This window comes from Patiria miniata, unplaced genomic scaffold (assembly GCF_015706575.1).
Source record: "Patiria miniata isolate m_02_andy unplaced genomic scaffold, ASM1570657v1 HiC_scaffold_1, whole genome shotgun sequence".
Taxonomy (NCBI): domain Eukaryota; kingdom Metazoa; phylum Echinodermata; class Asteroidea; order Valvatida; family Asterinidae; genus Patiria; species Patiria miniata.
This window is the reverse complement of record NW_024037047.1, coordinates 17154156-17177211: the sequence shown is the minus strand read 5'-3', so window position 1 is coordinate 17177211 and position 23056 is coordinate 17154156. Positions and strand designations below refer to the sequence as shown.

At 41.8% G+C, this 23056-nt stretch overlaps 1 protein-coding gene across 1 annotated transcript in view; it reads left to right on the top strand.

Annotated features, from left to right (window-relative positions):
* The window catches only part of LOC119723935 (sushi, von Willebrand factor type A, EGF and pentraxin domain-containing protein 1-like), a 100492-nt gene that overhangs the window by 691 nt on the left and 76745 nt on the right, over positions 1-23056 (top strand). The window contains exons 2-13 of the mRNA XM_038194853.1: positions 188-364; positions 1155-1343; positions 2857-3108; positions 4029-4205; positions 6457-6654; positions 7449-7643; positions 8093-8293; positions 17197-17403; positions 18394-18494; positions 18859-19027; positions 19898-20122; positions 20747-20935. Coding sequence (XP_038050781.1) covers positions 188-364; positions 1155-1343; positions 2857-3108; positions 4029-4205; positions 6457-6654; positions 7449-7643; positions 8093-8293; positions 17197-17403; positions 18394-18494; positions 18859-19027; positions 19898-20122; positions 20747-20935 — 2280 coding nt within the window. The remainder of the gene's footprint in view (positions 1-187; positions 365-1154; positions 1344-2856; positions 3109-4028; positions 4206-6456; positions 6655-7448; positions 7644-8092; positions 8294-17196; positions 17404-18393; positions 18495-18858; positions 19028-19897; positions 20123-20746; positions 20936-23056) is intronic.

The following is a 23056-nucleotide window of genomic DNA, read 5'->3' as shown; positions in this document are numbered from 1 at the left end:
AGCCAGCCAGCCATGGCCAGCCAGCCAGCCAGCCAGCCAGCCAGTCATTCAGTCGGTATCTGTTTGCCTCATATATGTCCAGCAAAAAATACGGAAATCAACTGAGCTAAATTCAACTTGGGACTGCACTTTGAGGTGAATCAAGAATTGATGCACAGTAAATTTACCCCCTTTTTTTTGTTTTCAGTCCTACGATGCCCGATCATCCCAGGAAGTTCTGCTCTCTCTTATAGTTGCACCAAGACCAACATTGCAGGATCCGTGTGCGAATTCCATTGTGGGACTGGATTCACTCTTAGTGGTTCAATGACATTGGCATGTCAAAGCAGCAGCGCATGGTCTAGTAATTTCCCAACTTGCAAAGGTAAAGAATTGCCACCGGTACTTCAAAAAAGTAATATTGCCCCACCCTCCCCTTACCTTGTCTCACCTTACCGCCATGCCCCTCCCTCCCACCCCACCCCTTCCATCCCTTTTATAGGACGTTGCATACCTATTTGTGGATATTCCTTTGTTTTCATGTACTTAACAAAAGATAACAGGAAAAAAACCTCATTTTACTCGCACAGTGAACACTCTTCAACCCGAATTTGTGATCATAATTTTTAGTATACCTCGATTACATTTTGCAACAGATAACCCTATAACCCAAATGTTCCTCTAAAACTGTTTTCCAGTGAGGTGGCAGCCTTGTGTGGGCCTTGTCCAGTCCACACAACCAAAATGTGATAGCCTTATTGTTTAACCTTTTACAATCCCCACCCTGTCGTGGTTGCCCTAAGTAATTTTTGAGGGCTCATTTAAACAATGTAAGAATAGATAGTGAAGGTATTAAATACAATGCATAAATACAGTGTAGGCCTATGCAGTGCCAATCAGTGGCGTAGCCCGGAATTTTTCAGTGGGGGGCGCTGGGGGGGCTGGAACATTTCATGGGGGGGGGGGCGTCATGTAGATCAATGATAATTTTTTTTAGAAACTCAATATCTCAGTGGGGGGCAACTGGGTGGGCGACAAGGTTTCATGGGGTGGGTGCTGTCTCCCCCCCCCCCCCCCCCCCCCCCCCCCCCCCCCCCCCCCCCCCCCCCGTGGCTATGCCACTGGTGCCAATTGACTTCAAATAGTAATACATTTTTTTGTATTTCACTGTTTAGTGAAGACTTGCAGTCCCCCGCAAACTTCAATCCCCAATGGAGGAGTAACATGCTCTGACTCAAACCAGTACAACAGCGTGTGCACATTTACTTGTGACAGTCACCGTGGATATGGGTTTCAAAATGGCAACACTGCAACATCACGCACCTGTCAGGAAAACTGGTCCGGAAGTATGCCAACTTGTATTGGTAAGTTTTATAGGCTCCATGTGGGAAGTGGAGAGGGCACTTTATGGCCTACACATGAGGGACAGTGCATATAAGAAACAGGAGCACATGTGTGCACAGTCATGTTTTCCATTACTCTCGAGGACAAGGCTTTGTGTTTCCCTTTGTTCCTATAATATAACAATTTCCTATAGTTCCGTTACTTCCGAGGACTGCTCTCAACAAATAACAAAATCCCGATGCCAACAAAGAATATTTTTGTGTGTATTGGGTTGTATGTAATAACATATTGGTTTATGCATCGTCTTTATGTCACAGTATGCATGCAACGGTGCATCGCGTAGAGAGAAATCTTTAATGGGGAGGTGCAGGCTATTTACCAAGTTTTTTTCCTCATAAATTTCAATTTTGCCAGATGGCTATGATTGTTTAAGCCATACCTGCATACCGCATGCCACGTGCAAGCTGGCCGTGTGCAGAGAGCGCAATCAATGTATCGATGCACGGCTACGCCTCCCTTCTTCTCTTTCCTCTGCTAGCTCCTCCCCTAAATTTAACCCCTCCCCCACATCTTGTTTACACATGTATGCACAAGGAGGGGCCTCATTTCTGGACGGGGTACTAGGGTTTCAAGCAATACAAATCTCTTTTATGGTCATCTCCAAATTCTGAGCAGGGGCAGTGTGGGTGAAGGGGCACAGGCCTTCCCTACCCATCCAACATAGTTACACCCCCCACACACACTCATAATTGTTATACCTCTGTCTTGATTGGCCTAGAACGATCACATGTTAAGTTTATGAAAAGTCATGGAACACTTCCTGTGGGATATCACGTATGTACGGTGCGTACGGTGTGAAACGCTTGTTTCATTGGTATATCCACGCTATTTCACCATGTTTTCACACATGACTTGGAGCAGGGAACTAGCAGACGATCAGCTGTTTTGAGCATGCGACATGCATGTGAGTTGACGTTAGATAATGTCATAATTGTTGTATTTATACTGCTGTTTGTTTTCGTGATTTTTGCATCAAAATCCAAAGAATCCAAGACGGAGGTATAACAAAACAATTGTTGACTGCTGTGATGGGGGATATGACGTTTTGAACACCCGAGAGGTGCATAGCATCCGAGGTGACGAAGCCGAGGGTGTTATGCGCCCCGAGGGGTGCATAGCATCCTACATCACAGCAGTCAACAATTGTTGATTAGTAACAAACTATTTAGGAACCAACTATTTAGTAACCAATTTTTCGAGCCATATAGGATAGCTCAAATCTAAAAGGCGAGCACAATGACAAAGTGACAAATCCAGATTCATCACTTCCTCAAAATTTCGCGAAAATTTCAACATGCCACTTTGTATAATTAGCGTAATTAACAACAATGCTATTTTGTGTCTTGAAATTTGGTAGATAATTTAGAGGCCATCATCAACTGTTAGACTGTATTCCATAAATGAGTAACCAATTACTTAGTAACCAATTCTTCTAACACAGCAACATAATTTTTTCCCCTGATTTGTTTTTAGATATTGAGCCACCAAGGTTCACGTCTTGTCCAAGCAGCTTTTCGGTGGAGGCCGATAATAGACAAACAAGTGCCAATGTAAGCTGGGAGGCACCAACAGCAACCGACAATGTGCCGTACGGTCTGACAGTCTACCAAACCCAGGGGGTACCCCCTGGAAGTCTCTTCAGCCAGGGATCTCATACAATCACCTACGAGGCACGAGATGGCCAGGGTAACACAGCAGAGTGCACCTTCACCGTGACAGTACGGGGTGAGTTTCGGAAAGAAACACTTTTTTTTGTCCATAGAGGAAATTTAGCTAATGGAATGATTTACTGCAATGATTTAATTCATTTTTGTGCAGACCAATTTGTATATAGTCACACCTTTTCATTGGTCCTGACTCTTGCGTCTGCCCAGCCCTCCCGGCCCTACCGTACGGACCTAGACATTAATCAGTTTAGTATTGAGTCATCAGTCAGTCCGTCAGTCAGTAACTCATTCTGTCAGACAGTGACTCAGTCAGGTGACCAGGGGAGTCAGTCAATCAGTCGGTAACTTCTTCAGACAGTGAAACAGTCAATCAATCAGCGACTCAAGTTAGTCAATCAGTGATCAGGTCAGTCATACAGTGACTCAGTCAGGCAGTCAGTGACTCATCAGTCAGGAGTTTAGTGACTCAGTCAGGCAGTAGATGACTCAGTCAGGAGGTCAGTGACTCAGTCGTGCAGTCAGTGACTCGGGGAGGCAGTCAGTGACTCATCAGTCAGGAGTTTAGTGACTCAGTCAGGCAGTAGATGACTCGGGGAGGAGGTCAGTGACTCAGTCATGGAGTCAGTGACTCAGTCAGTGTGCGTGTATATAAGATTTATATACAATATATATTTAGATCGCAGATTCGTCACTTTGTCAAAATGCAAGCCGTATAGGCTTGCTCCGAAAGCAGGCACTTTGAGACTAAGTGACAAATCCAGATTCATCACTTAGTTGCTGCACATTTGACACTTTGTGTAATTAGCATAATTAACAAACAATGCAATTTTGTGTCTTGAATTTGGTACATCATGCAGAGGACATCATAAAATGTATGAATATCCAAAAATCTCAAATTGAAAATTTTGGTTTTGGACGAATACGTTACTTTGTAGAATCATGTCTTAATTGATCAATTTTCTTTGTTTCTCTTTACAGTGATCACCTGCAGTACTTTAGTTGCCACACAGGGACTGGTAATCACTTGTCCTGACGGCTACATTAAGGGGGCAACCTGTACCTTCCGATGCGAGGCAGGGTACCAGCCAATCAGAAATAACACTTCCACTTGTCTTTCAAATGCATCATGGAGCCCAACTCCGCCAACGTGTGGCCGTACGTTGATTCACATTTGTTTTTTAAATATATTCAAAATCCAGGATATCACTTTTTTTTAGGCTGAATTAATTGTGTGTTTATGGTCCTACCTGGATTTTTGTGCAAATCTGCCAACCTGAAATTTTTGTATATTTAAAGCTTCATCTAGACTAATCTGTGACCTCAATAACATGCAATTTCTGTGGTGGTATTATGCTGGCCAACTTGCAAACACTCAATGCATCTTGGATTTAAAAAAGGAAGCAAAATGCAGGTGAGCTTTGTGCCTTCTGATTATAGGTCAGTGGAGTACTTTATATCCATGCAGTTTTAAATGTTTCAGATTTCAGAAATTTGTATAGAGCCGCTGTACGGAACCTGTGGAAAGCTTCAAATTTTGTACAGCTTTGTATTTCAATTTGTATATATCTGCATTAAGAGCTCATATATTTGCATTTAAAAGCTCACCAGAGAAATTCCATTCCATCTCCCTTTAATATATTCTCCCAAATCGGGCAGTTACTTTTCTAGTACTTTAAATAAAGCTCAATGGCATCCGCTGGCAAAAGTAGAATTTTAATTTTTATGCCCCGCGGCGAAACCGAAGGGGCATACTGTTTCCGCCTTGTCCTTCCGTGGGTGGGTGTGTGGGTGGGTGTGAGTTTGTCTTACATATACGCAGTGTGGACTTCCGAACAAAAGACGTCCACATAATGTAGGTAGCACCGACGTTGTGTGGACTTACCCCACGTCCACACAGTGTTTCCCCATTTCTGGAAAACAGGTTTAGAGGCATTTTTGGGTTAGGTTTATGTGTAGCAGAATGAAGAGAAACACTAAAGGGAATCATAGAAAAAAAATTGGGTTGAAAGAGTTTTCACAGTTTGAGAAAAATGAGTTTTTTCACTGGTTTTTCTTAACTACACGAAAGCAATGGAAAGTCCACACTAGTCATGTGAAACAAGTATGTGTGTGGGTGTGTGGGTGTGTGTGTGTGTCCGGACAAATCTTGTCAGCACGATAACTTGAGAAATACTTAACATATGAACTTCAAATTTGGTCTGTGTATTGTTCTTGGTAATCCTAAGAGGCCTATTGCATTTGGGGCCAAAAGGTCAAGGGTCAAGGTCACAGTGGCTGAAACAATAGAAATTTTGTCAGCGCGATAACTTGAGAAATACTTTACATATGAACTTCAAATTTGGTTTGTGGATTGTCCTTGGCAATCCTAAGAAGCCTTTTGTATTTGGGGCCGAAAGGTCAAGGGTCAAGGTCACAGTGGCTAAAACAAAAGAATTTTTGTCAGCGTGATAACTTGAGATAAACTTTACATATGAACTTCAAATTTGGTTTGTGGATTGTCCTTGGCAATCCTAAGAAGCCTATAGATTTGGGGCCGAAAGGTCAAGGGTCAAGGTCACAGTGGCTAAAACAAAAGAAATTTTGTCAGCGCGATAACTTGAGAAATACTTTACATATGAACTTCAAATTTGGTTTGTGTATTGTTCTTGGTAATCCTAAGAAGCCTATTGCATTTGGGGCCGAAAGGTCAAGGGTCAAGGTCACAGTGGCTGAAACAATAGAAATTTTGTCAGCGCGATAACTTGAGAAATACTTTACATATTAACTTCAAATTTGGTTTGTGGATTGTCCTTGGTAATCCTAAGAAGCCTTTTGCATTTGGGGCCAAAAGGTCAAGGGTCAAGGTCACAGTGGCTAAAACAATAGAAATCTTGTATTTATTCTGAGATCATAGGGATTAGGGATTAATTCATATAAAACCTACAGAAGACACTAATGCTGTCAATTAATGAACGTTCCATGTGACCAAGGTACATGTAAGTTGATGTTAAAAGAGTGGTGTTATGTCATGGGAACAGTCACGGTTGCGGGGCATTTGTGTTTGTAAACACACCTGACTTGTTTAAATTTTAATTTATTATTATTCTCATTAGTAGTAGTTTTTTGTTTTGGGGGAGGGGGGGGGAGGAAGGAAGAGAAGATTGAGATCAGCTTGGCAGACTGATGCAGTAGGCTCCACCCCACAGTATATTAACGAATCAGCTGTGGTTAATGTGCGAAATGCGTGCACAAAAGTCTGATATATGTGCATGCACGTACGACAAATGCAGATGAGAAATGCAGTGTCACAGTGGCACTGGTTTAGGGAGTCGCACTTGTTGACCCACGTACGCTGTAAGTGGAGCCTAGTGGATCAGTCTATTGTTGAAATTGAATGTGGCAAATTTTATTTTTCTTGACCCGGCAGTACTCCAATGCCCGCCTTTGGACCCACCGGAGAACGGCAACTTCAGAGATTCCCAGCCTTGCGGTGTCACCGTCGGATCCTGGTGCTACTTTGTCTGTGATTCTGGTTACGGCATCGTGGGCAGCGCATACCGAATCTGCACTGCGCACTCCGGCCAGACCACTGCAATCTGGGATGGCACGATGACCGTATGCCAAAGTAAATTACGTTCGCTCGTCCCACGACCCTATCCACATGCACTTGTGGTGATCGCTACTTGACGCTAATAGACCTTTACAAGGGTTTGTCATCTTGAAAATCAAAGCGAGGCAAATAACGCAAACAAACAAACATAGCTGCATTAATAGTGTGTGCGGTGAACGAATGACCCTTGCAAATTAAGTTACAGCAGATTGACATTCAGGAATTTCTGAAATTCCCCTAAACATCAATCAATTTCTAGGTAGGTCACATCTCATTGTATTTTGACAGTGTTGTAGTCGAGTACTTTTTTCCGAGTACCGAGTACTTAGCCGAGTACGAGTTCGAGAACGAGTACTTGTCTTCGAGTGTAGGGACAGGTCTCTAAGTACGCGTACTTCTATTGCCGAACGCGGCCATATGGCAAATGGGTTATTTGTGCCTAATTGGCCCAGGCCCAGTCAGACTGATAACAGAGTGCCATTCACGGCTAGCTGTTAAATGTGTTAATTTGTTCAGACGTGCAGACGACGCTACCGTTGGGAAGTGAAAGAGAAACTTTTCATGTTCCTGCATATGTGCACCGGGCTCTAATTTTCCTCTTTATTTCTGGAAAATGACAGGTCCTGTGGGAATTACAATTCATGGATAGCCCCCTAATTAAGTACCTACTAAACAGGTGCAATTTCAGCTCCGAAAACGTTGCTGATGGAAATAAAAGTGAAAATATAAAGTCTGTGACATTTCTCTTGTCTGACGTCTAACCTGTATTTTCAAGGCAAACACTGACAAATGATGTTACATTAACACAGGGAACATGTGTCAGAAGTTGCCACTGGGCACCGGTCTGAGGGAGGTCCAGTCAGACACATGTCCTGTGGGAAACACCGTACCTTCTGGAAGTGTCTGCAGCTATGAGTGTCAGGAGGGCTACGTTATACAAGGAGCTTCGTCACTGACTTGTGGACAAGAAGGCAATTGGCTACAGATTTTGCCCCAGTGCCGAGGTAGGTAGGACTTGAACAAATACTAGTTCCCTGAATAAAAATGCAGGGTACCCAAAACTTGTAAATTTTATGCCTGAAACTTTCTGTGTAGATAAACCTGAAACTTCTCTGGAGATATAAAGACAACCTTTCTGATAGGGCAAACAAGTTTTTAAAGATGAATTGGGGATAAAAATGGTGTGAAATGCAAGTAATACCAAATTTTGTTGTGAGACTAATTGTTAACAAGTTCCAATAGAGAATCTGTGGTGGTTTTATGTATTAATGGACCATTGTAAGGGCTCAAATCAGCCAATAAAAATGCATATTAAGTTGTCATGCAGAGTATAATTCCCTCCGTCAATCTATTTCAACTCTTGTAAATGTCTTGGCATTACATTTGCCTTTGTGTGAAGTATGAACTGGCCATGTTTCTCTTTTGATCTTGTTTATTACAAAAACTCTAACAGAAATTACCTGTGCAAGTAGTGATCTACCAGTTCCATTAAATGGCGTGAAGAGCGGATGTATTCGGGAGCACGAGCCATATGGTACCACATGCTCCTTGTCCTGTAACCATGGTTACGTGCCGAGTACGACAACACAGAGAGTGTGCTTGAGTGATGCAACCAATGTTGGAGTCTGGTCCGGTGGAACAATCTCTTGTACAGGTGAGGCCTTGACCATAGTATAAAATGATGTCTAATCAAATGAGATTTGGCAACATTGTTATCCAGTCACAACAATATTCCTTACAAAGAGAATTGCTAGAAAAATAACAATTTACAAAACATCTTTTTTGGCGAGCTGCGAAGCAGATGCGAGCCTATGTAATACCAATTTCCGTCCGTCTGTCCGGGCGCCCTGACGTCCGTCCGTCCGTCCGTCCGTCCGGCCGTCCGCGTTCAGATAAAAATGTTGAAGTTTTTGGTTCTAGTTAACTTGGGGAAAAAAAATTAAAAGCAGTTGTCATGTATCATCTCTATAACTTAGTTAGGTTCATATCATTGCAGTAAATTCAATAATTTTTTTTGAGGAATTTTAATTCAAGGAAATGTTAAAGTTTTTAATTGTTACATGTTCATGTATACTGGTATAACATGTACATGTGTGTATACCGGTATAACATGTACATGTACATTATGCATTTTGGGGATGTGCATGAGCTTCTGGTTTGATCTTTTAGTTTATGGGGTTGGAGTAGGGATGGGGTAGGGGAAGGTGGGGTAGGGTGGGTTGGGGGATAGGGTTGGAGTTAGGGTTTGTGTGAGTAGGATGAGTAGAGGAGCTAGGATGGGTGGGGCGGGGTGGGTTGGGGTGGGGTGGGGTGGGGAGAGGGGTTGGAATACTGGGTTTGGGTGGGGTGGGGATTTGTAGGGGTGGGGTGCGAACAGGTAGGGAGAGACAGGTAGGGAGAGGGTGGGCATGGATGTAGGGGTTGGGTTAGGAGGGGGTTGGGCAGGGGGCGGGATATAGGATCGGAGTAGGGTTGGGTTGGGGATGTGTAGGGATGGGTTGTTGTAGGGGTTGGATAAGGGGAGGGGGCAGTATATAGGATCAGAGTAGCATAGCTGCCAACTAGTACGATTTTTTCGTAATTATTACGAAGTGTTTGTTAAATTACGAAAATACGATTTGCCACTAAAACATTACGAATTTCCCATTTTCTACCTAACGAAGAAAAACAAAATGTAAAGTATCGTTTTTGACCGAAAACTTCTGGCGAAATGTCCCGATAAAGGATGGACTGGTGACAAGTCTAATAAGAATGCAGTCAAGCACCTGATAGACATCAATACAGTGTGCGCAGTGGAGTACTTGAGGACCAGACTAAAAATATTTTTCAATGGTGTGTCATTTGTGTGCATCTCGTGGATGTGTGGTTGTGTGTACTGTATGTGAGTACTTTTCAGTGACGATCATGAGCACATTTAGTCGCTTATTGCCGGGATGAGACCCATCAGTGCGAGATTTTAATCATGGAATTTAATAAGAGTATGGTTGGAATAATTGGTAATAGAATTTGAGTTTGTCACAACGAACAGAAAAGATAAATCAGCATGCGTTTGCAAGGTATGTTGGCGGAATATTTCTATTGCATACGGTGGCCATAGATCATTGTGTGTAAAAACATGATACGAACTTGAAACTTAACTTCGATAGCATGCATCTCCAAAAAAATATGCGCACATGTTATTGATGTTATTATTTATTTGACTTCAACAAACAAATACAGACATTAAAACAAAATTAATTTTAAAAAATATATATATATATATATATTTTTTTTATGCCCCGCGGCGAAGCCGAAGGGGCATACTGTTTCCGCCTTGTCCTTCCGTGGGTGGGTGTGTGGGTGGGTGAGTTTGTCTTACATACGCAGTGTGGACTTCCGAACAAAAGACGTCCACATAATGTAGGTAGCACCGACGTTGTGTGGACTTGCCCCACGTCCACACAGTGTTTCCCCATTTCTGGAAAACAGGTTTAGAGGCATTTTTGGGTTAGGTTTATCAGTAGCAGAATGAAGAGAAACACTAAAGGGAATCATAGAAAAACAAGTCAGGTGTGTTTACAAACACAAATGCCCCGCAACCGTGACTGTTCCCATGACATAACACCACTCTTTTAACATCAACTTACATGTACCTTGGTCACATGGAACATTCATTGACAGCATTAGTGTCTTCTGTAGGTTTTATATGAATTAATCCTTAATCCCTATAATCTCAGAATAAATACAAGATTTCTATTGTTTTAGCCACTGTGAACTTGACCCTTGACCTTTTTGCCCCAAATTCAATAGGTTTCTTAGGATTACCAAGAACAATCCACAAACCAAATTTGAAGTTCATATGTTAAGTATTTCTCAAGTTATCGCGCTGACAAGATTTCTATTGTTTTAGCCACTGTGAACTTGACACTTGACCTTTTGACCCCAAATGCAATAGGCTTCTTAGGATTGCCAAGAACAATCCACAAACCAAATTTGAAGTTCACATGTAAAGTATTTCTCAAGTTATTGCGCTGACAAGATTTCTATTGTTTTAGCCACTGTGAACTTGACCTTTGGCCTTTTGGCCCCAAATGCAAAAGGCTTCTTAGGATTGCCAAAAACAATCCACAAACCAAATTTGAAGTTCACATGTAAAGTATTTCTCAAGTTATCGCGCTGACAAGATTTCTATTGTTTTAGCCACTGTGAACTTGACCTTTGGCCTTTTGGCCCCAAATGCGAAAGGCTTCTTAGGATTGCCAAAAACAATCCACAAACCAAATTTGAAGTTCACATGTAAAGTATTTCTCAAGTTATCGCGCTGACAAGATTTCTATTGTTTTAGCCACTGTGAACTTGACCTTTGGCCTTTTGGCCCCAAATGCGAAAGGCTTCTTAGGATTACCAAGAACAATCCACAAACCAAATTTGAAGTTCATATGTTAAGTATTTCTCAAGTTATCGCGCTGACAAGATTTGTCCGGACACACACACCCACCCACCCACACACCCACCCACCCACCCACCCACGGAAGGACAAGGCGGAAACAGTATGCCCCTTCGGCTTCGCCGCGGGGCATAAAAATTGGGTTGAAAGAGTTTTCACAGTTTGAGAAAAATGAGTTTTTTCACTGGTTTTTCTTAACTACATGAAAGCAATGGAAAGTCCACACTAGTCATGTGAAACAAGTATGGGTGGGTGGGTGTGTGTGTGTGTCCGGACAAATCTTGTCAGCGCGATAACTTTAGAAATACTTAACATATGAACTTCAAATTTGGTTTGTGGATTGTCCTTGGTAGTCCTAAGAAGCCTTTTGCATTTGGGGCCAAAAGGTCAAGGGTCAAGGTCACAGTGGCTGAAACAATAGAAATTTTGTCAGCGCGATAACTTGAGAAATACTTAACATATGAACTTCAAATTTGGTTTGTGGATTGTCCTTGGTAATCCTAAGAAGCCTTTTGCATTTGGGGCCAAAAGGTCAAGGGTCAAGGTCACAGTGACTGAAACAATAGAAATTTTGTCAGCGCGATAACTTGAGAAATACTTTACATATGAACTTCAAATTTGGTTTGTGGATTGTCCTTGGCAATTCTAAGAAGCCTTTTGCATTTGGGGCCAAAAGGTCAAGGGTCAAGGTCACAGTGACTAAAACAAAAGAAATTTTGTCAGCGCGATAACTTGAGAAATACTTTACATATGAACTTCAAATTTGGTTTGTGTATTGTTCTTGGTAATCCTAAGAAGCCTATTGCATTTGGGGCCGAAAGGTCAAGGGTCAAGGTCACAGTGGCTGAAACAATAGAAATTTTGTCAGTGCGATAACTTGAGATATACTTTACATATGAACTTCAAATTTGGTTTGTGGATTGTCCTTGGCAATCCTAAGAAGCCTTTTGTATTTGGGGCCAAAAGGTCAAGGGTCAAGGTCACATTGGCAAAAACAAAAGAAATGTTGTCAGCGTGATAACTTGAGATATACTTTACATATGAACTTCAAATTTGGTTTGTGGATTGTCCTTGGCAATCCTAAGGAGCCTATCGCATTGGGGGTCGAAAGGTCAAGGGTCAAGGTCACAGTGGCTAAAACAATAGAAATCTTGTATTTATTCTGAGATCATAGGGATTAGGGATTAATTCATATAAAACCTACAGAAGACACTAATGCTGTCAATGAACGTTCCATTTGACCAAGGTACATGTAAGTTGATGTTAGAGTGGTGTTATGTCATGGAAACAGTCACGGTTGCGGGGCATTTGTGTTTGTAAACACACCTGACTTGTTTTTTTTTTAAATTATCTTTTGGCCTACAGTACATTATTATTCACAACAAGAAGGGTATGCACATGTATGTGTACATGTAAACCATGTACCTGTACTCGATGTTGGTAAAGCTTTTGATAAAACGAGAAGTTGAAAATGACCGCGCAGGATGATTACTAATTGGGATTTTGAAATGTTGGCAGCTATGGAGTAGGGGTTGCATGGGGGTCAGGTGGGATGTATGGGTGGGGGAATGGGGTGGGCGGGATATTGGAATTCGAGTAAGGGTTAGGGTGGGGATGTGTAGGGTGGGTAAGGACAGATAGGGGAAGATAGGGTAGGTGGGTGTAGGGGGTTGGGGTAGGGGAGGGTACGGGTCAGGGGAGGGGAAGGAGATAGGGATTGGAGTTTGGGTGGGGTTGGGATGTGTAGGTGATAGGGTGGGGATGGTTAGGGGAGGATGGAATGGGTGTGGATAGGGGGTTGGGTGGGGGAGGGGGCGGGTTGGGGATGGGGTAAGGTTTTGGGATGGGTAAGGTTTGGGGGAGGTGGTGATGGTGCTGTGTCTACATGTACATGTATACCCATTCTTGTTCTGCATTTGTGGCGACTACACAATAATACAGTGACGGCTAACCTATATACACATGTATTTATTAGGTAATCTGTTGACATTTAAAAACTGACCCCTACACCTAGGCACATCAACAAGAATCCTGATCCCCTTCCATCATGCTCATCCCCAACCCTACCTTCATAGCCTCCCTTCCTGCCTTGGACAGCGAGCCATGGCGGCTTCGCCGTTCTAGTTTTGGCAATGAAACTTGAAAATAGCATGGATCTTAGGTCAGGTGACTGTCACATTCAAAAATAGAACATGATGCACAGCAAAGCCCTGCTGTCATCTGAGTGTATACTCAAGGCAAAAGGTCCTGATGGACAATAACTACTGGGCATTATGCTTGAGAATTTGTAGATGTAAGCCTTGATTCGGTAAACTCAAAAATATACGACGAATATTTTGTTGGTATTTTAACGGCAGTTAGTTTACTTGCGACCAACGATCTCACCATGTTTGTGTACTGTGTACTGTGTGCGCGTAATATATAGCTAGTGCATGGAGCACTTATTTGGGTATGTTTGCATTTCACACATGTACTGTGCGCTGTAGTTTGTTGTTGCCAGGAATAAATAATTTCTTGAATTGTTGCTCATTTATATCTTGTGTTAAATAATTTATTCATTAAGTCCGTCTGATCTGCCCATGAAATAGGATATACTTCACCAATTTTTTTTGCTGTATCTTGTGTGGCGCACTAAGCTTATTACAGGCTCGGACGGGTCGGCATCTAATAAGGGATAGTTATGCAAAGGGCTAAAGTTCACGGGCATGTAAATTGCGCTGGAAAACTTTTAACCAATCAGATTCTTGGGTGTGCGTCGGGACGCTGGGCGCTCGGCGGGCTGTAATCATACGGCCACTCTGTCACAGCCATCCAAAGCGTGTACAGACAAAAAGTCTGTTCTTTCAATTTTAGTTCAATTTTCATTTAGCTTTATGCTTGAATTTATTGCTGAACAATAATTAAAAAGTTGTTGATCATAGCACTTATTGCTGGAATATTTACTCGTCTTTGTACAATCGTATGTTTCTCAACTGCGACTCTTTACCTGGATTTCTTTGATGGATATATTGATTCTGAGAACTGTGACTTGCACCTGGATTTCTTTCTGGATTGGTCTGTTCGTGCTGATTCTGTGAACGCCTTGTTTTGCAACTGAGACTTTATCCTGGATCAAATGTTGGAATTTATCTCCGCCTGGATTCGGTCCGTCGTCCATCGCTTAAGTTTGTGGGCAGCATGATGCGCTGACTTTCGCTTGATATTATTGCCAACGAAGCGCTAGTGTGGACCAAAGTTCTTCGTAACGGGCCCGGTGTGTAGTCCTTGCCCCGCCTGCCCAACTACCCCTGGCGTTCTCGGCGAGTTTGGCCACAGTGGCATTGCAGCGTTTTCCCGGGGTAAATTAAACAGTACAAGGCCAGGTCTATCCTCCCTAGTTTCACCATACTCTTCAGTATCGTCCAACCGACATGCTAGCCATCTTGAGATCCATATGGGCCGTCCAAACCAGCGGTTTCTCATGTTTTAATTCCATCTGCAATGGCCCTCCAACTCTCGGCTGTGGATTGCTCCGCTCGCCACTGCCAGCTGACTGCTTCTTCCTGGATCATTCTTTGGCAGTTCTACCCTGTACTCATAATCCATGCTTGGATAGCCGACGCCCACAGGCACAGACTGGCGGAACTCAAGGTGGCTTAAAGTTTGCTTTATGCCACCGTGTTACGGTCTTTGCCCAATTCTTTCTAAAGACTAATAAATAAATTAGCCTATTAATGAATAGTGAATAAGAAAATAAAATAAAACCGTCCACCTTAATATCGGCCTAGACGCTAGGCCTATGCAAAAACAATAAGTCGTCGCACAGTAACTAGCTTAACTGCTAAAACAGGTCGTAGCATATTTACAGGTTGCTTTATTCCACAATGACAGTAGTACTTACATGACTAAATAAATAAATAAAAAAAAAAATGAATAAATAATTCCGGACCTAGATAAAATGAAATAATATAAGGGCCTTGTGGTGTCCTTGTATATTGTCTTTACTGCACTTCCCGATCTGCATTGAATGGGGAATTTTCCCATTATGTGGTATTTTTTAATTATTAAGTTTTATTAGACAGATCATATCACTGCACAGTGTTCTGTTTGACCTAGAAATGTATACGATGTGACACGTATGTTAGTGTGACCCAAAAATGTATCCTTTCTGGCCTCAATGTTTGCCCTGGTGCACAATTATATGCAACACACATACCTTCGCTTTGGCTGTGTTCATAGAAACACGAGTACCAACACCAGTAGGTGTTTTGGTTGAGTCTGCCAGTTTTGGACAAATGATAATAGCTCATGGTATTCTGGTAATTCTCGCAATTGCAAGTATTTCTATTTTTCAAATTCTAATTAACGTACATAAAAAGTGCTCTTTATTATCAAAGCTTTGCTACCTATTTTCAAGGTGTATTTTGTATGATCCAAGGGAGCTAACAAAGATGATTCAGACACTACCTATGTCACAAAGAAAACCTGGTCGCCGATTCAGGGGCCGGAAGGGAATTTTCCCAACTTGTCCCCACATTATATGGGTTTTTTTTTTTTTTTTGCCCTTCTTAGGAGCATGCAATTACAAGGTAATTACCAGTATATGTACTTAAAGATGGCGTTTCATATTGCCCACATACTCTTAATTTGAGGCAGTACACAATGTGTTTCTTTTGACACAGTGGGACTATTGTTTCCTTATGGACCATCATAAGAGGCAACCAGCAGCCTTTTCTCTCGTTTCCATTGGATCATGCTATGTTAGGCAAATCAATTTTACTTGAATTTTAAATATCGAATGATTGTATGAACTATCAAGATGCATTATATCTAATTTTCATCGTCCTGTGACAAGTTTCAACTTGCTTATTATTGTTCTTGAAAAACAGTTTGGGCAAGTGATGACTCGCTCTTAGGGAGTGTAGATTGTTGGTTAAATTTGACCTCCCAATTTTCGTCATGCTTCGCAAAGTTCACTCTTTTGTTACTTGACCTTATTTTCATACATGATAGGTACATGTCATGCAACAATTGGCCATTTTATTATTATTCTACTAGTACTAAACCTGACAAAATAGCTGAGTTTTCATGTGGTAATATACTTTGTCAAGTATGTTTCAATTCTGGCGCGGGACTTTTCCCAGTAAGTTTCGGAGTGTCATCCCAACACAATCATAGTCGGGCGCAATGGCATATGCATATGCTTTTGTACATGTATCAGAATGATGGATTCTACCCCCTCCTTCCTGTCGGACAACCGTATTTTGCTACCATATCACTGAATGCGGTAGTATCTGGTCACATCTTTCTAGCCCTTCTGTATCATAGCAAGTTGCTATGCCCCTTGTCCTCTGGCATGCATGCATTATGGGTTCCTTCTCCAGGTGGGCGCTTGGCGCGTGTGGCAATTTTTGCGGATGCAGACAGCCAGTAACCAAATTACTCATATTTTGGGGCATGTAAATATAATGTATAATTGTTATGCAAATTTAAATTGTTGCCATAGCGCTCAAAAGTTTCCCGATGCTATGCTTTCCTGACTGAATGTAACATCGGTTGGAAGCTATTGTGTGTCAATCCACGTGTGATTTAAGCACCAAGTTGACTTGCATTTGGCTCATGTACATGTAGCTTGGGCACGTTATGCCCATTGTTTTGGGCCTGGGTGCCCAGGGCATGTTATTGCCCCAGGGCATGTTGTTGCCCAATGGCGTGTTATTGCCAATTTCTGGTCGGGCCGTGTGTTACCCAATGGCATTATTAATAACTTTTAATACTGACAACCGGTATGCCCAATTCTGGTATCCAGAAAAATAAAACACTACTTTAGGCTGTGGCATAAACTCAATGAATTGTCTCTTTGTTGCTTAATTTGAGTGTGAGTATAATGGAAAACATATTCGAAAAAAATCTGTCATTTTCAGAAATGGGCATGATCATGCCCATTTCAGTCCTGTGCTGCAGCACATACCTTGTCTAAACTCTACGTTTTGTCACAAAAGTTAGAATCTTTTGGTCTGGGAACCTGACTAGATCAACTTTATAACTACTTGTTGATATCTCTTTCAAACAAAACCGATGTGAGTCACTTGGTCATAATTAACAATATCAGCAATCATGTTCTTGTTTTCTTTTGTGTGTGTTTGCTTTAGCTGTGACTTGCTCGCCTCTCTCTGACCCTATGGATGGATACATCTCAAGCTGCATCCGCAACTCACAGGAAACAACCATAAGGAGTCCCCAGCTGTTTGACACTACATGCTCTGCAGTTTGCAATGAGGGCTACACCCTGACTGGCACAGCAAGTCGGACCTGTCAGGTTTCGGGATTTTGGAGTGGAAGAAATGCCGAATGCATGGGTATGGGTTCACACGCCATGTAATAAATTAAATGTTAAAAACAGTTTGGCATTTGGGCAGCGATAGGTTGATGAAATAACTGGATAGATTGAAACAAATGTTGCAAATTTGAGTGTGATGCCAATTTGATGTGAATAGAATGCTTCTGACAAAGTTCACAGGGTTGCAAAGCTTTTAACTTTGGAAAAATTTGCAGCATCTAGTGCATGTAGTGATTGGACATGATTGTTAGACACAAGCCTAATGAGTTCTGAGAGACAATGTACATGGTCATCACCACCAATACAATTTTTGTCAAGACAGAGAAAATCTGCCTCACTTGAATGCCATGAAATCATAATGTGTTCATGTTTGCAGTTTAGGTTTTTTTTTTACGTGTTCCAATTATTTATTTTAGTGTGTCATATTTAATCAGTTGGAGAGCCCCTCGACAGAAACCATGTTTCTTTTGGGTGATCCAGCGGGAGCTGGTTAAATATTATACTGTGAAAGTTTTGTCTAATGTTCTTGTGTGTTTCTGAGTATATTATGTTATTGTTTGTAATTGTTGTAACAGATGTATTCCCAAAAATAAAATACATGTAATGTAAATGAGATTGTTTGGGACATCAAAACAGAATAATCACACTACTTGCCTGAAAAACAACAACAATGTTTTGGATTTGTTTCATTACACCTCGTATGTTTAAGCTCCATTTATAAAAATTTGGCAAAAATCCCTCCTACAGAATATTTGTTAATCTGGAAGTTTTTTTCTAGTGTGGAACCACTAGCAACCTAATCTGCGGTTGCTACTGTTGCTTAGCTAGAAGTCAAGGTGCTATCTCAGGTACTACTTGCCCAGTTCTACGTACTGACTGGTTGGGCAACAGCTTTTTTCCTGATGCATCGTAACATTAACCAATGAAAGAAGCAAGTACGGCTCATAAACATGTATAAGTCTAACACAGTTTGTCAACATTTTCTGTATTTCATTGTTATTCATTTCAGATGTGACTGACCCCATAGTCCAGTGCCCTCCTAACCAGGTCATCTTTGCCGGCGAAGGTCAAAACAGGGTCACTGTGTCATGGCAGTGGGAGCCAGTTATGGTAATGCAATGCTCATCCCCAAAACTGCTTATCCCCAAAACTGCTTAAAGTTACGTCCGATGGGAGGGGCAAACCCAATGTTAACATTACATCTTCCTGACAAAAAAATCACCTATATTGCTATATCAGGTTCAAATTGGTCATCCAATCCTGGCCGACACAGTGTTGAATGGTTAAAGACGTCTGCAATGTAAGCTGCAGGAGGTCACAGATTCGAGTCCCACCTGAATAAAGCCGATTGGACCCAGACAACTCCCACCCCACTATAAAGCCTCGCTTGTCATGAATGTGCTTCATACTTTTCTGAAAAGTTTTTCTTAAAACTCAGTTTTAATTTAGACTTAATTTTGTATTCTTTTGACAGGCTACAGATGCTGGGGTTGACATACCCGCCATTCTTCTGACGATCAACTCAATTCCGTTCAATGGCACTAAGCCAACCAGCTTTGATGAAGGAACCTACTTCTTGGACTACACGGCAACAGATGCTGCTGGCAACTCAGAGTCATGCGTTGTGCAAATTGAGGCTAAAGGTGAGATGTCATTTGATTGCGACAATAAAGTAATCGACTGTTCCTGATTTGGCTATTAGCCCCGCCCGCTGTTGGTTTGCATACATTTCTCACCTGCAGTGCTTGAGGACAAGTTTGACTATCAGTTTTGACCAAGCCCCAGTGGCGGATCCAGGGGGTGCAGAGGGGGTATCTGCCCCCCCCCCCCCCCGGCAGTGACCAACATTTTCTCAATTACAGCCAGTGCCATCCTGCCCCCCCCCCCTTCCCCGGCAGTAACCTCTCTGGATCCACCCTTGAGCCCTGCCTACCAGATTTGGCCAGATTTGGTTTGTGTACATTTCATGCAGTGCTTAATTGGAACTGAGTTAAGATAACCGAGTTACCATATAGTCACCTGACCAATTAAAAATTGTAATAATTGACTGGGTGTGTATTTCAAGTATGTTTTGGCTTCATTGAATCAAAACAAATCGCAGACAAATTGGAGATTCGCCATCACAATTTGATTGGTAGGGTTTGAGATTCTTTTTTTTTTCATCGATTCCTTTTGGATTTTAAGCTGAACGAAGACATTGACTGAAGCAGGGTTAGAAACTGCAACCTCTGGTTTGTTGTTCTGGTGCTCTACCAACCGAGCCTTTTAGCTCAATGTTGTGTCAACCTATTTTGTCAGTGTCTTTGTTCAAGGGAAGTAGTCAGAACCCATAAACTGGTTTATGCCACGTACCTAGGGTCACGACCAAAGTCAGGATGCTAGCAACATTAGCAGTGCTGCAAACCTGGGACATAGCAAACGGGGGTCACTCAGAGGTTTATTTGAAAGGATCCTCTTTGAATGAGTTTCATGAGAAATAGAAATTAATCGTTGTAATGAACAATTCTTTGCAGTGACCAGATGCCTGGGATTGAGTGCGCCCAGCAACGGGCAAATTTCACTTGTGTCGGGGCACGGCACGTGTACAGGGAGTGCTGTGTACGGCTCTGTGTGTGAGTTCAGCTGTGAAGTGGGATACACTTTGTCAACAGGGGGCGCCATACTGCAGAGGCAGTGCAGCCGGGTGACTGACCAAAGTAGCCAAGGTTTTTGGAGCTTGAGTCAACCAATGTGTGAGGGTACGTAAAAGTTGCTCTTTTCGAGTTGAAACCCCCCCTCAAAACTTGTTGGCGTGATACAAAATTCATTCACTTTTGATTGAATTTCTTTGCATATTTTGGATTAGTTGCAGCTGGACAATAAATCAGGCAGATCTGTTTGTGCATTAGAGATACAAAGTCAACCCAGTGTAACAGCCTTTTGAAGAGAATTGCAAATGCCTCAAATAGAAATAAAGTAATTTCTATTCTATATGACACCTAAAATGACTGAGTAAGTTACAACATTCAACTAAAAAAAATTAAGTTACACTGGACTTAACGCATTACCTTATTGGAGTTGTGATATAACATATGGACTCTGTGTGAACAACATACGTGAGCCCCAGTGGGAGGGATCGACACACCACGTGCAGGTCAGTGGTTCATGCGCATAAGACGCGAAGTACATAAGATATGTTTGGTTCTGAATGTGCACAAATCCCTACCATCTTCGCATGAGTGTCTGGTGCCATCAGCAATTGCATTCAATTGTCCTTCCCCGTCGTCTAATTCCCCCAACTCCTTTGTTACCGTTGAGGGGGGTATACTTGCCCACGGAGTCCATTCATGTCTTCTCTGTTCTCTTTTGTTTATTTCATGCAGTCAACACCTGTCCTTATCCACCTGTTGCCAATGGTTATGTCACTGGTTGCCAAGGCAGCTCTGCTGCTTATGGTGACTCGTGTGAGTTTAGGTGTGACCCAGGTCACAGGTCAGCCAGCGGACAGACATTCAGTATACGTCAGTGCCAAGCAGACAGCACTTGGAGTGGTCCGGATTTCCAGTGCTCAAGTGAGGATATTTTACTGTTTGTTTCTTATTTTTATTTAATTTCAAAGTGTATATATAAAAACTCACACTGGTGTGGTCACTTGGATCATAAATAAGGGAATAAATGTGTGCTCCGGAGGCTTATATCACTCTGTTTAAGACCGCTTAGAGTCTGGGTGCTGATAATTACCCGAGCCGGAGGCGAGGGTAATTATCAGCACCCAGACTCTAAGCGGTCTTAAACAGAGTGATAAATACCGACCGAGCACATATTTATTCCCATTCATAAATACCTTTTTCGGTAAAAACAAATCAAATAATTCGTTCAAAAAATCCCGATTTTGTTCAACAAGTTAATTTCATGCTTTTTGAAACATCCCTCGAGCAAAATAATGCAGTGTACAGCTGGCGAGTAAGATGTAAACAACCCTTTTATGGAGATTGACGCGCGCGACTAGCATGTTCTGCGCGATGTTGCGCAGAACGCACCTGGGGCGTTGCACTTTGATAACAATAAAATTCTGACTCGCTGGTAGTGTTGCGCATGCCTATGTGAGGATTGTGAACGTTCAACCAATGAAACGGTAAGAGGCACTGGATTTTTAGGAGTCCACATTTTATTGTGACACTGGAAAAGTGTTTAAGACCAGTTAGCCATGTCTTTATCATCCGTTTAAGACCGGCCATGTGACGGGCTCTCGACCAATAGGAATAGCTAAACTGCATGCCTGAGGTATTTATGAATCACAATTGATATACACTAGGTTTTTAGAAGAACCGATCTTTGATTTTTCGTGCTTGTAATTTTTTTCGTTTACAAGCAACAAAATTGCTCTAAGTCTTAAGTAGGGTGTAATTAACAACTAACCTGTTGAGATTTCAGCTCAGTGAATAATGTACAGTTTGAGAAAACAGAGAAAACATGCACAATATTTTGGGTCTCAAACTGGATTGTGTAGATTCAATGCTAGTTTTCTTCCAAACCGTATACTCAGGCAGAATAATTTCACATGGTACCAATGATAACAGTCTTTTGAGCAAGGTTTCTGTTTTTTAAATTGGTAGGTTCTTTCCCGGGTAATTGCAAATACTCCTTTTTGGCTTTACATATGGATTCCTTTGGGGAACTAACCCACCGGGCCGGTTTTCATGTGGAATCTCTATGAGTGAACACGACGAAAAAATCATTAAAAACGGGCCCTTTTTCACATCTGTCGCCACCACTTCATTATTCGACAGAGTATACCTTTAACAGTATGACGCCAACAATACACTCTTTCAGAAAATGAAAGAAAAACTGAATATAACAACGATTTTCACTCATGAAATGATGTTAAACACGTACTGCATTTTTAGTCAAAAATCTCCCTGCTCAGTCAAGAGCTGGTCCATTAACATTAACATCACAACGTTCAATAGCGCCATCTGGGAGCTTAGATCTCTCGAGTCATTTTCTTCGTCTCGATCGTCAGCTTTCCAACAATATAACCCTTATTGTGATTGGTTGAGGTTTAGGCTCGGGTATATTCATTTACAAAAGAATTGTTCCCTCTAAACTCCAATAGAATTTGCCGTTGCTCATGGCTCATAGCGCGTACTAGGTCTGTTTATTGTACACGTGCTAGGCAGTGCTAGTGCTAGTGCTAGTTTTGGCTTGTTGATTTTACTACCACATTTTTGCCATTTTCTTGTTTCTAATGGTTTGTTGTTTTGTGTTGCATAATACATTTTTTATATACATTTGTGGTTAGTTTTTATGCATTTTACTTTTTGGTTTGGTGTTGTGTGTTGCATGGTATCTTTTTGCTATTGTAGCCATTTTCCCCCTGTGTTGCATTGGACGTTTTCTACTTTCAGCACTCTTAAGGTGCAACGTTGTATTTATAAATAATTGATATTTTGAATGCTTTTATTTGGCTTTTTAAAGTTTTTTAGGTTTTAATTGTTTTCTTCTGGCATTTGTTTGCTTCCGTGTTTTAGTACTTGTCACTGTAGCACTTTAAGTAACTTTTACATTTTCATTTTAGTATTTTCATTGCCTATAGGTTTTAGTTTTATTGTGAGGCGCTTTGAGATATTTTTACGTAAAGCGCCATATAAATGCCTTTATTCCTACAAATGTACCATTAGGGAGACACGTTA